Genomic DNA, 13,715 nt, shown 5'->3' with positions numbered 1-13,715 from the left:
TGAGGGCTTTATTTAGTAAGAAACTTTCAGGATTTGGGGCAGAGACAGTAGATTAGTAACAGGTTAATAATGCATGTTTCTTCAGGTTTCTCAGTTACAAAGTCCTATCGCTGGAGATAAAGATGTATCTTCGTACTACAGTTCTGGTATTTTTCACGTGGAAGATTTATTTCCTGCTTTCATCAGGACAGAGGATAAATAAGAATGGATCTAGCACCCACAGGCCACACCCAGGAATTGATGGGAGTCTACAGAGCAGCACAGGCTTTCCCAAGTATGTTTAATGCAAAATAATCAGTTTGCTACTGTGGTACATTTGGGCAGCCTGCCCTGGATAGGAACTTTGTGTCTCAACATGCTCAGGTCCCGTGATGAAAGTGCTTCCTACAGGTCTGCCTGTGTTTCCCAGAGTCAACCACATAGGAGATTCAGAGGTGAAGGGAAAGGATTTCACAACTGTTCCCATATAGAATGAAACTGGAACAGAGCAGGATCCTGCTCTTGGGGGTGCAAAATGGCACCTCATATTCTAAAAGTTGGCCACTCTCCTGTGTAATTGGTCATATGCTTAACCTTGTGACCAGCCCCACCAATTTTGGTGATATAACTAAGTGAAATTAGACCAAATGTGTTGTCAAAACATGTACACAAGTGCTTACAGGAACTGTCTTTGTAGTTACCACACCATGTAAGCCACTAAGCTTTCCTACAACAGGGGAATGGATAACCTTTGAAACCAAAACTGCAGACAATAGAAACAAGAGCCAGAACATGTGTGAACATGAATAAATCTCATGTTCATTGTCCATCAAGGGAGAAGCCACTGCCTAAGACCAAACACTGGATGAACCCATTTTACCAGACGGAATCTGAAAAACAAGATGCACAAGAAACTACTTGGTGTGGAAAAAATAGGGGTTTGAACAGACATGAGATTGATGCAGTTTTTGAGTTGCAGGTACTGAATTGTCCTGTAACTTGACTTTGTTCATCTAAACTAATAGCACCTTATACCAAATAAAGTCCAGTTTTGCATATTTAAGTTACTTCTGTAAAATTCTACTTACCCTGATCATTAGATAAACTGTACTAAATTATATCCAGAAATACTTGTGTATCAACACTCTGTATTGTGTTCGTTCTTAGCTGCATGGTTGTCTGATGACTATATAGATTGGATTGATTAGATGAATTAATATTGGAAGGGGGACAAATTTATTTCATGCTATGAAAGTGACAGATTCTACTGCAAGAGTGGGTACTAGGGGAATGGATGGGAGGGATGGTAATAACATCATGGGAGGGAACTCAAGGCAATGGTGGGGAGAGCTTGTGATGTTATATCTATGCAGTTTCCTTCCTCACCCTGAATTATACTGAGGATCTGATGAAAGTCCTGAAATCCATTGGTAACTTCTCACCGAATAAATGGATAAGACCAGAAGGATGACAGATGATGGATCAGGGATGGAGCCTGGTCTGCAGAAGTCTTTGATCAAGAGCCAAAAAGAAGCTGTAAATGTTAGGATAGAAGACAAAGGTCCAGTTCCAGGACATAGCTCTTATTCCTACTCATTCTAGAGCTAAGGACACTCTGGGATGAAAGCTTGGGACCATCTGGAAGCAGCAAGACCTTGAGAGAGGAGGAATGTACAAGGAGCCATCTGCTACTCTATGTGGAAGCTCTACTTACTCAGAAATAATTGAAGTTATAATTACTTAATTTGTATATTCAAAATTGGCATCAAAATATACTTTTCATTATGAAAATATGGTTTTTAAGTTTTATTTTTTAATAGTTTATTGTTAAATTGGTTTCCATATAACACCCAGTGCTTCTCCCCACAAGTGCTCCCCACCATGACCATCACTCCTGTCCTTCCCTCCCACTCCCTCTTCAGTCCGTGGTTCGTTTTCAGTATTCAGTAGTCTCTCTTTATCTGTGTCCCTCACTATCCCCAGCTCTCTTTCCCACTTCCTCTCCCCATGGGCCCCTGCCAGGTCTCTCCTGTTAGATCTATGAATGCAAACATATGGTATCTATCCTTCTCTGCCTTGTTGGGAGCTGCCGAGATTTGGCCGCCCCAGGCAAGGATATATCGCTTTCCAGGGAGCAACCATAAAAACAAGATTTACATCTGGAGGCTAGGAGAGTGCATTTCCTGGTCCAGGATTCGGAGACAGTCATACTGGGCCAGATGAGAAAATCCAAAATGAACAAAAGATCAAACCGCATTCAGGTTTATGCAGCGCTAATCTTCCCCTGCCCAGTATTGCAGACGAAAGTCTGGGCGCTTCCTTTGATGCTGTGTTCGGAGTTTCAGTTTCAGTTTCCCCTTTCTCTCATAATCATTTGACTCTGTTACCTGGCAACCAACCTGAGCCAGTTTCCCGCCCCTAATCCTATAAAGGTTTGATTCCTTTTTCAATAAACGGGCTTGATCAGAAAACGCTTGTCTTGCCTCACTCTCTGTGCTCCCCTTCCTGCCCTACTCTCCCTCCCTCAGGAACGGACTCACAATGATTTACCACCCCGCCAGCCGGGGCGGGACTGGATAAGTGCCACCCCAACGTGGGGTGAGTGAGAGAACACACCACTGCCTGACTCATTTTGCTTAGCATGACACCCTCGAGGTCCATCCACTTTGCTACAAATGACCAGATTTCATTCTTCCTCATTGCCATATAGTACTCCATTGTATATATATACCACATATTCTTGATCCATTCATCAGTTGACGGACATATAGGCTCTTTCTATGATTTGGCTATTGTAGATAGTGCCGCTATGGACATTGGGGTACATGTGCCCCTATGCATCAGCACTTGTGTATCCCCTGGGTAAATCCCTAGCAGTGCTATTGCTGGGTCATAGGGGAGTTCTATCGATAGTTTTTTGAGGAGCCTCCACACTGTTTTCCAGAGGGCTGCACCAGTTTACATTCCCACCAACAGTGTAGGAGGGTGCCTGTTTCTCCACATCGTCGCCAGCATCTATATTCTCTTGATTTGTTCATTTTAGCGACTCTGACCGGTCTGAGGTGGTATCTCAGTGTCGTTTTGATTTGAATTTCCGTGATGATGAGTGACGCTGAGCACCGTTTCATGTGCCTGTTGGCCATCTGGATGTCCTCTTTGGAGAACTGTCTGTTCAGGTCTTCTGCCCATTTCTTCACTGGATCATTCATTTTTCGTGTATGGAGTTTAGTGAGCTTGCTGGGGACCAGCCCATGCACCCCAGTCGGAAGGTCCCAAGTAGGGGGTTGGTGTCGGTGCAATATCTCTAGAAAAGAAGACGGACAAGACGAACAAGACAGACAAGACAGACGAGACAAATAACGTGGATGGTGGTTGGTAAAGCCACGTTTTACTTAGATGGCCAGGGTCTTATATACCATGGGTGATTACATCATTTCTATAATGGTTACACAGCTCAAGGTTTTTGAAATGAAGACATGCTCTGGAAAGGGTCATGTTTAACAAGACAGGTGTAAATATCAGGAATTATCAAGTCATTGCAAGAGAGGGATTCCCTAATAATAGTCTGGCTCCAAGCAGAAGATGAGCCTGAAAAATTCTATGAGGATATTTACATTTCTTAAGGCCCCTCATTAGTTATGCATGGGCAAGATGCTCATCCTTTAATAGGCAAATCTTTTGGCAGAGGTTTGAGGTTTACTCCCAACAGCAGACAAAGAGCTAGAAAGCAAAGGAAGGGGAGGGCTGGCGCCACTGACCGAACCAAGTTGATTCAAAGTCTAAAAGTATATGTCTCTTTACAAAGCAATGAGAAAATCACAGACAGGATGAATAAAAACCACATGTGTGGCCCAGGAGGCCAAATATTGTTTGAGGGTTATTTTTGCCTACTGGGCCCCAACATGAGCTCCTTGTATATCTTGGATCCTAGCCCTTTATCCGATATGCCATTTGCCACTATCTTTTCCCATTCTGTCGGTTGCCTGTTAGACCACTTTCTGACACCATTCACAAAAATAAAATCAAAATGGATAAAGGGTCTGAATGTGAGACAGGAAACAATAAAAACCTTTGAGGAAAAAGCAGGAAATAGCCTCCTGGACCTCAATCACAGCAATTTCTTCCTTGACACATCCCCAGAGGCAAGGGAATCAAGAACAAAAATGAACTACTGGGACCTCATCAAGATAAAAAGCTTCTGCAAGGCAAATGAAACAATCGAAAATATGTTTTTAAAATCAATCTTTGACAAAACATGGAAGAGTTTTTCCAATGGAAAAAAAGACAGCTGTTTAGCAGGTAGTGCTGGGAGAACAGGACAGCAACATGCAGAAGAATGAAACTAGACCACTTTCTTACACCATACACCTATATATACTCAAAATGGATGAAGGACCTGAATGTGAGACAGGAAACCATCAAGACCCTTGAGGAGAAAGTAGAAAACAGCCTCCTTGACCTCAACCACAACAATTTCCAACTCGATACATCCCAAAAGGCAAGGGAAATAAAAGCAAAAATGAAAAATTAGGACCTCATCAAGATAGAAAGCTTTTGCACTGCAAAGGAAATAATCATGAAAACTAATAGGCAACAGACAAAATGAGAAAAGAGAGGTGCAAATGACATAACAGATAAAGGTGTAGTATCCAAAATCTATAAGGAACTCACCAAACTTCACACTCAAAAAATGAATAATCCAGCGAAGAAATGGGCAGGAGACATGAACAGACACTTCTCCAAAGAGAACATCCAGATGGCCTACATGCACATGAGACGATGTTCTGCATCACTCATCATCAGGGAAACACAAATTAAAACCACACTGAGATGACACCTCACGTGAGTCAGATGTCTAAAATGAGCAAATCTAGAGACTATAGATGCTGGCGAGGATGAGGAGAAGTGGGCACCCGCCTACACTGTTGGTGGGAATGTAAACTGTTCAGCCACTCTAAAAAACAGTGTGGAGGCTCCTCAAAAAACCATCGATAGAACTCCCCTATGACCCAGTAATAGCACTGCTAGGGATTTACCCAAAGGACACAGAAGTGATGATGCATGGGAGCACATGTACCACAATGTTCATAGCGGCACTTTCTACAATAGCCAAATCATGGAAAGAGCCTAAATGTCCATCAACTGATGAATGGATCAAGAAGATGTGGTATATGTATACAATGGAGCATTACATGGCAAGGAGAAAGAATGTCATATGTAGCAAAGTGGATGGACTTTGAGGGTGTCATGCTGAGCGAAATAAGTCACACAGAGAAGGACAGATATCATATGCTTTCACTCATAGGTCTAACAGGAGAAACCTAATAGAGGACCATAAGGAGGGGAAGAGGGAAAGAGAGTTGGGGAGAGAGAGGGACGCAAATCATGAGAGACTCTTGAATACTGAAAAAGAACCAAGGGCTGAAGGGGAAAGGGAGGGGGGAAAGAGGGTGATGGTAATGGAGGAGGGCACTTAGGAAGAGCACTGGGTGTGTTAGGGTAACCAATTTGACAATACACTATTAAAAATAAATAAATAAATAAATAAATAAATAAATAAATAAATATTGGCAATCGTATGTAATTTCTTCCAATGGCTCTCATAACAACATGAATCCTCTAAGGTGATTTCTTTAAAATAACATGTAATCACCCATCTATTATCTGACTGTCTATCTATCTATTTATATCTCTATATGTCTATCGATCATCTATTATCTGTTCATCCATTATGTGTCTACTATCTATCCATATGTTATTTATTTGAAATCTATTCATCTAGCTCAGCATAGATCTTATTGGCACATGCCTTCAGGACTATGAACATATTGTCTAAAATTTCTTGATAGGCTTATAATAATTAGATCCCAATAATTTCCAGGTCAGATACTCCATTTTCATCAAGGGGTTTGTTTGAGTGCCATTACTTCTTAACAAAGTTAAGAAGTCTCTGTTCCATATCAGAGAACAGTCAACCACTTTCTGTGAAGTCTGATCCTTCTCTGTGAGTTGAAAGCCTCCCGTGTGAGGTGCAGATTTCTCAGGAGAAGGGAGGCACCCTCCACACATGGGAATTCTATCTGCAGATGACAGAGAGTCTGGTCGTGCGTTGGTGTCTGTGCACATCAGGATGTAGGCACTGCTTCCAAGCTTTGCAGATGACAGAGCAGTCAGAGCCCATTACCAGATAACCATTAAGATCAGGTCTCCAGGCATGTCCATACTCTACAGATAGTTGTCAGATGAAGTTAATGCATCAGTGTGGAAACTAAAACAAACATATTGGGAATCAGTGTCCTTTACTCATTATTATATTTACAATAGAGTGGACATCAGTATATATTTTATGTGGAATTATGTATGGAATGACTGTTACTTTTGAGTATTGAAAGTATTCAGTATTTATAGATTAGGTATTGAAATTTGTCTGCACAAAGTGTGCATCGTTTTAAATATCCTTTTGAAAGTTGGTTTATAGAGAATTGTGATCCACTCATTTGATTGTTATATATTTTTATGTTCAGAGAGCTCAGACCAGTTCTTGATCTTCCTCCAACATAATTGATACACCAACTGCTCTCCTAACCCAAGACCAACATGCATTGTGGAATCAACAAAGAGATGCACACAGGTGGTCCTGGAAGAACTGGGGAAGCCTGATTCAGCCCCTGTCCACCTATAAAGACACGCTCTTACCCACCTGTGCAAATGTCTCCTCAAAACTAAGGGTAAAATACACTCTCAGGCAGTGGGAGGCCACACCTCTCTCCTCACACAGGGCTAAGGTCTTTGGGGGAATAGCAGAGTTGTGTTCTATAAACAGAGGAGAATCAAGATACTTCTCTGTGCCTCGTGACATCTGCCTAAGGTGAGGATCCCAGATGTCAGTTGTGGGACCATAGGGATGGGTGTGACTGGTAATGACTGGCACAGGCTGAGTCTTCTTGTCCCCAGGTGTCCTGTCCCAGGTGCATCTGCAGGAATCAGCCCAACTCTTGTGCTCACACATCCTGCACCTCACTGGCCGTGTCTCTTGGTTCTCCAGCTCAACCAGTAATTTCTGGTGGAATTGGATCCACTGATTCCAGGTGAGCGTGTGCAGTGGATGGTTCATATATTATCATGAATTCCACAGTACATACCACAGCCCAGACCATGAGAGCCACATGTCCATCTGTTAGTTGGGCAGGAAGGAGGAGGGACAAAGCAGGTGCTGCCCACACCCTTGGAAGTTCCCCCAGGATTAACAGGAATGTGATCAGAGCCACCTAAGGGCTAACAGGATAGGATAAGCCTAGCAAGATAGCTGGCTCAAAAGCAACAAGGGGACTTCTGAGAGCTAGGCAGGAGTCCAATACTTTAACTTGCCCTTAGGTTACCTAAAAGTCATCAGAAAGCATTCATAACATCAGGGGCCACTCAGATCTCTTGGGACACTCAGGTTACCAGAGGAAGCTGAGGACATCAGGGTCACTCAGGTCTCTGGGGAGCACTCATACCTTTAGAGGGTGCTCAGATCTCCAGGGGCATTCATGTCATCAGTTGCCACTCAGTCACCTGGGGACTCTCAGGTAACCTGGGACACTCATGTCATCATGGAGCACACAGGACTCCAAGGGCCACATAGTCACCTGGCACTCTCAGATCACCTGGGGGCTCTCAGATCACCAGGAGACATCTGGGATCTCAGAGCTCACATCCAGAAGCAGTAGTGTGTCAGGGTCAGTTTTCCTTGAGGCATCTTTCTCATCATGTTCTACAAACTTCATCCTGACCAGTAAACAGAGAAAACTCTGCTAAAACTTTTCCAAACACAGATATATTCTCATATTGAGAGTGAATGGTCATAATAGCATTACCTACCTTGATAGAGACCAAGCTTTGGGATTAATCAACTCAAATAATCATACCAGTGCCTCACAGGTACACTGGTCACCATTTAAAATATATATAAGTAATTTCCAAACAGAGGAAACGAACTCATTCATGTGATCTAAATTTAGTTCATTTGAGGAAATTCTCTCTCCTTGTATCTGCTCTATGGTGTTCCTTTGATGTCTATGAAGACAGACCATCATTAATGACCCTCCTAGTTGTTCAAACCCCACAACGTTAAAATCAGCTCCATGACTGTCTCTCAAAGATTCTCAGTATCTCCATGTTCCTGTGGAAGAAAAGAGTTGTTTCTACCCCTCACTCCTTTTGTTTTCCCTGTGGGACAGAGACACCCATGGGGAGCCATCAATATCAATGTTTATACTGAGTCCAGCCTTACAAGTTGGCAGCCAGGGGTCCATTCTCCTGGAATAGTTTGGGGATCTTCCACTAGATCCACCTGTCTCCTGTATCTGCCTCTTCCCACAACATGAGGCCCAGAACTTCCTCACATCTATCTTGAAATGAAGTCAGCTATATGGGAACAGATTAGGAACTCGATCTGGTGAGTTATTTTCACCACATTGTTTTCCATAGTAGCTACACTGTGTCATACTCCCATCGAAAAAATTCTAGGATTGCCTATTATCCACATCCTCACCAATATTTGGTATGTTCTCACTGTGTTTGGTTTCTTTTATAAGAGCCTAGCTAACAGCTATAAAGTGATATCTCAGTGTTTTGGGGGTGGATTTCTCTGGTGATTAAAGATGTTGAACATCAAGTCATATGCTGGATGGTATTTGTTCATCTTTTATAGAGACATGGGTATTTATATGCTGATCCAAATTTTAATCAGGCAATTTATTTATTGTTTTGATTATACTCATGAATTTTACAATTGATGTTAAGGAGTCCCTCCTGTATTTTAATTATTAACTCCATTTCAGTATGTTTTCCGGTAATGTCTCCTATTTCACAGACTACCTTATTGCTTTGCTAACATTTCCTTTCCAACTTTTCTTGTTTGATGTAGTTCCCCATTGTCGATCTTTGTTCTTTGTGATTTTGCTTTTATATCAAATAAATCATTGTCAGGTGAATGTCATGATGTTGATACTTTGTGAGTTTTTTAAAGGCATTTAGGGTCAGGTGTTCTGATTTATCCATTTTGAAATTTTTTGTGTCAACTTATAGGTATGATGTAAGATTATGGCCAAATGTCATTATTTCGCATGTACATATCAACACCATTTCTTGAAATTTATTTTATTTTTGAGGAAGAGAGGCAGATCATGAGCAAGGGAGGCACACAGAGAGAGGCAGATACAAAATCCTGGCTCTGAGCTGTTAGCCCACAGCTTGATATGGGACTCAAACCCACAAATCGTGAGATCATGACCTGAATGGAAGTCAGATACTTAACTGACTGACCCCCCAGCCATTTCTAGTCAACACCAATTTTAAGAGACACTATCTGTTTCACACTGCATATTGTTGGAAATCTCGTGGAGGATTTGCTGACTGCATCTGAACACTTTTACTTCTGGGATCTGTAATCTGTTCTACTTGTCTGTGTGTTCCATGTGTTGTGTGTTTCCATATGAATTAGTATATTTTTCATGTTCCTTTAAAAAAATCATTGGTATTTTTATTGACATAAGATAAACATAAAATTAGCATTAGAAGATAAAGCAGAGAAAAAGTGACTATTACAAGTATACAAGACAAATCAACATTAAAATTTGTATTTGGAAAAGAAAAGTGAAATTTTAAAAACATAGGTAGCCTAGGAAAATAGGTAAGACTGAAACAAATGCAATCAGAACTGAAAAAAGACACATACCTGAACGAATGACATGAAAGGATCTTAAAAGAAAAACTTAGATATTTATTGCCAAGAACTAGATCACAAGAACAAATTACACATTTTCTAGTATTATGTAATATACTAAGACTGTTTCATGAAAAAATACAAAGTGAACAAAACAAAAATTAATAAGATTTCCTAAATCTAAAACCTACATGCTCCAAAAAAACACCTAGAGTATATGGCTTTCTTTAAATTCTACCAAATATTTAAAGAAGAATTAACACAAATATTTCCCAAAATATTACAAGATGCTGATGTAAAATAATATCCCCAAATGCATTTTATGAGGACAGTATTACTCTCACACCAAAGCCAAAGAAAGCCACCACAAGGAGGGAAACTACAGGCCAATATCTCAGATTAACATACATACAAAATTCCTTGATAAAATCCGAGCATACTGAATCCAACAGCACATTGAAAGGATCACTCATGATAATCTAGCATGATTCATCCCTGGGATGCAAAGATCCTTTAAAATGTGTAAATGTGCTGCCCTACATTAACAGAGAAAATGAGTGAATGTACACCATTCTTAACTAACTCATAAAAACATTAGACAAAATTCAATGCACGTTTATAATTTAAAAATAACTCAATTAAAAAGGAACAGAAATTACCTCCACGTGCTTGTGGCCATTATGAAAAGCCCACACCCAACAGCATATTAAACAGTTAAATACTGAAGCCTTTCCTGTCATTTCAGGAGCCAGGTAATGATGATCAGCCCCAATATAAGTATTCAACATGATGATGTGAAGAATAAATATGCCACCCTGAACGATGTCATCTTGTGACTTTTTTTATTTGGATGAAAGTTACTTAAGAAGTAGTCCAAAGACACTAGGACCCTCCATTGTCCCCCGACAGCAGGAAATAAATCTCCTTTGGGAAAGTTCCCTTCCCTGTACAAGAAGGGGAGACCCATCCTTAGCACAGAAATAAGGATCTTAGGGGCAAGAAGGCTGAGCAAACAAACCAATTTATTTGGTGACTAATTTAATACTCCAAAAAGACACCTTGGCTTTAACTCTGTACAAATCCAAAATTTTATTGACTGAAAGTCATAAGTGCCACCTGCTTTGTACATTCTATGGATATCATATTATTAGGAAGCAGATGCACTTGTGAAATGAAATTTATTCTCTCCCATAGATCTGTCTTATGTCAATTGAATCCTAAGACAGGTAAAAATCCAGAAGCAAAGAAGGGAAAAGCTTTCTGCTTCTACATCTGGAAGATGTACCCAGAAATATTAGGCAATGAAAGGAAATAAGAGACATTTAAATCTGTAAGAAGGAAGGAAAATCACCTGTTTGCAGATGGCATGATATTAAACATAATGAAACACTAGAGATAGCACAAAAACTATTAGAGCCAAATTTTTTAAATGAGAAACAGTGCAGGATACAAAATGAACAACAAGAAAGGTGCTGTGAGTCCACACAGCAGTATTAAAATATATGCTACATTACTTTGGCTATTCGGGGTTTTTGTGGTTCCATAGAATTTGAGGATAGTTTGTTCTAGCTTTGAGAAGAATGTTGGTGCAATTTTGATGGGGATTGCATTGAATGTGTAGATTACTTTGGGTAGTAATGACATTTTCACAATGTTTATTCTTCCAATCCATGAACAGGGAATGTTTTTCCATTTCTTGGTGTCTTCTAAATCTCCTTCATAAATTTTCTATAGTTTTCATTCTATAGGTCTTTTACATCCTTGGTTAGGTTTACTCCTAGGTATTTTATGGTTTTTCGTGCAATCGTGAATGGGATCAGTTTCTTGATTTCTTCTTCCACTGCTTCATTTTCCGTGTATAAGAATGCAACTGATTTTTGTACATTGATTTTGTACCCTGCAACTTTACTGAATTCATTGATCAGTTCTAGAAGGCTTCTGGTGGAGTCAACTGGGTTTTCCATTTAGAGTATCATGTCATCTGCAAAAAGTGAAAGTTTGACTTCTTCTTTGCCAATTCTGATGCCTTTTATTTATTTATTTATTTATTTATTTATTTATTTATTTATTTATTTTGTTGTTGTCTGATTGCTGATGCTAGGACTTCCAGCACTATGTTAAACAACAGTGGTGAGAGTGGACAGCCCTGTCGTGTTACTGATCTCAGGGGGAAAGCTTTCAGATTTTCTCCATTGAGGATGATATTAACTGTGGGCTTTTCATAAACTGCGTTTATAATGTTTAGGTAAGTTCCTTCTACTCCGACTTTCTCAAGGGTTTTTATTAAGAAAGGGTGCTGTATTTTGTCAAATGCTTTTTCTGCATCTATCGACAGGACCATATGGTTTTTATCCTTTCTTTTATTAATGTGATGGATCATATTGATGCATTTGCAAATATTGAACCAACCCTGTAACCCAGGAATGAATCCCACTTGATCATGATGATAATTCTTTTTATGTGCTGTTGAATTCGATTTGCCAGGATCTTGTTGAGTATTTTTGCATCTGTATTCATTAAGGATATTGGTCTGTAGTTCTCTTTTTTTGCTGGGTCTCTCTCTGGATTGAGTAACAAGGTGATGCTGGCTTCATAGAATGAGTTTGGAAGTTTTCCTTCTATTTCTATTTTTTGGAATAGTTTGAGAAGAATGGGTATTAGCTCTGCTTTAAATGTCTGGTAGAATTCCCCTGGGAAGTCATCTGGCCCTGGGCTCTTATTTGTTGGGAGATTTTTGATAACAGATTCAATTTCTTCACTGGTTATTGGTCTATTCATGCTTTCTATCTCTTCCCGTTTGAATTTTGGCAGTGCATGCGCATTTAGGAATTTGTCCATTTCTTCTGTGTTGTCCAGTTTGTTGGCATATAATTTTTCATAGTAATCTCTGATTATTGTTTGTATTTCTAAGGGATTGGTTGTAATAGATCCTTGTTCATTCATGATTTTGTCTATCTGGTTGCTCTCTCTTTTCTTTCTGAGGAGCCTGGTTAGGGGATTACCAATTTTGTTTATTCTGGGAAACACAAATCAAAACCACACTGAGATACCACCTCACACCAGTCAGAGTGGCTAAAATGAACAAATCAGGAGACTATAGATGCTGACGAGGGTGTGGAGAGACAGGCACCCTCTTACACTGTTGGTGGCAATATAAACTGGTGCAGCCGCTCTGGAAAACAGTGTGGAGGTTCCTCAAAAAAACTACCCATAGAACTCCCTTATGACCCAGCATTAGCATTGCTAGGGACTTACCCAAGGGATACAGAAGTGCTGATGCATAGGAGCACAAGTACCCCAATGTATAGCAGCACTGTCAGCAATAGCCAAAACATGGATAGAGCCTAAATGTCCATCACCTGATGAGTGGATCAAGAAGATGTGGTATATATATACAATGGAGTATTACATGGCAATGGGAAAGAATGAAATATAGCCATTTGTAGGAAAGTGGATGGACCTCGAGGGTGTCATGCTAAGCAAAATAAGTCAGGCAGAGAAGGACAGATACCATATGTTTGCACTCATAGGTCTATCAGGAGAACAGAAGAAACCTATTGGTGGACCAAGGGGAGGGGAAGAGGGAAAGAGAGTTGGGGAGAGAGCGGGACACAGAACTTGAGAGACTATTGAATACTGCAAACGAACTGAGGGTTGAAGGGGGAAGAGGGGAAAGAGGTGGTGGTGATGGAGGAGGGCATTTGTGGGGAAGAGCACTGGGTGTTGTATGGAAACTAATTTGACAATAAACTACTTAAAAATAAAATATATGCAAAAGAAATAAAGAAAATGTACAATTTAAAATGGCACAAAATAAAGTATTGTGGTCTAAACATCAAAAGGTATGTAAATGCTTGTATTGGGAAAATTAGCATTGTTGATTAAAGGAAAGTAAATATGCACATGTGCCTATAAATATAACTGTGTTCACAGATTAGAATTCTTCATACTGTGACAGCACCATCTACACAAACTGCCTAAGTAACTGCTCGTGTCCTTCACTTTTGAAGAATAAAATCGATATCTG

General features: G+C 40.2%; 1 protein-coding gene across 1 annotated transcript in view; it reads left to right on the top strand.

The window, feature by feature from the left end:
* LOC115291354 (immunoglobulin epsilon heavy chain-like) overlaps positions 1-10,524 on the top strand; it is a 19,387-nt gene extending 8,863 nt beyond the window's left edge. Inside the window, exons 3-5 of the mRNA XM_029938801.1 lie at positions 814-958; positions 6,934-7,067; positions 10,434-10,524. Coding sequence (XP_029794661.1) covers positions 814-958; positions 6,934-7,067; positions 10,434-10,524 — 370 coding nt within the window. The remainder of the gene's footprint in view (positions 1-813; positions 959-6,933; positions 7,068-10,433) is intronic.
* The last annotated feature ends 3,191 nt before the right edge of the window (positions 10,525-13,715 follow it).

This window comes from Suricata suricatta, chromosome 5 (assembly GCF_006229205.1).
Source record: "Suricata suricatta isolate VVHF042 chromosome 5, meerkat_22Aug2017_6uvM2_HiC, whole genome shotgun sequence".
NCBI lineage: Eukaryota > Metazoa > Chordata > Mammalia > Carnivora > Herpestidae > Suricata > Suricata suricatta.
This window is presented reverse-complemented; position numbering and strand designations above follow the sequence as displayed.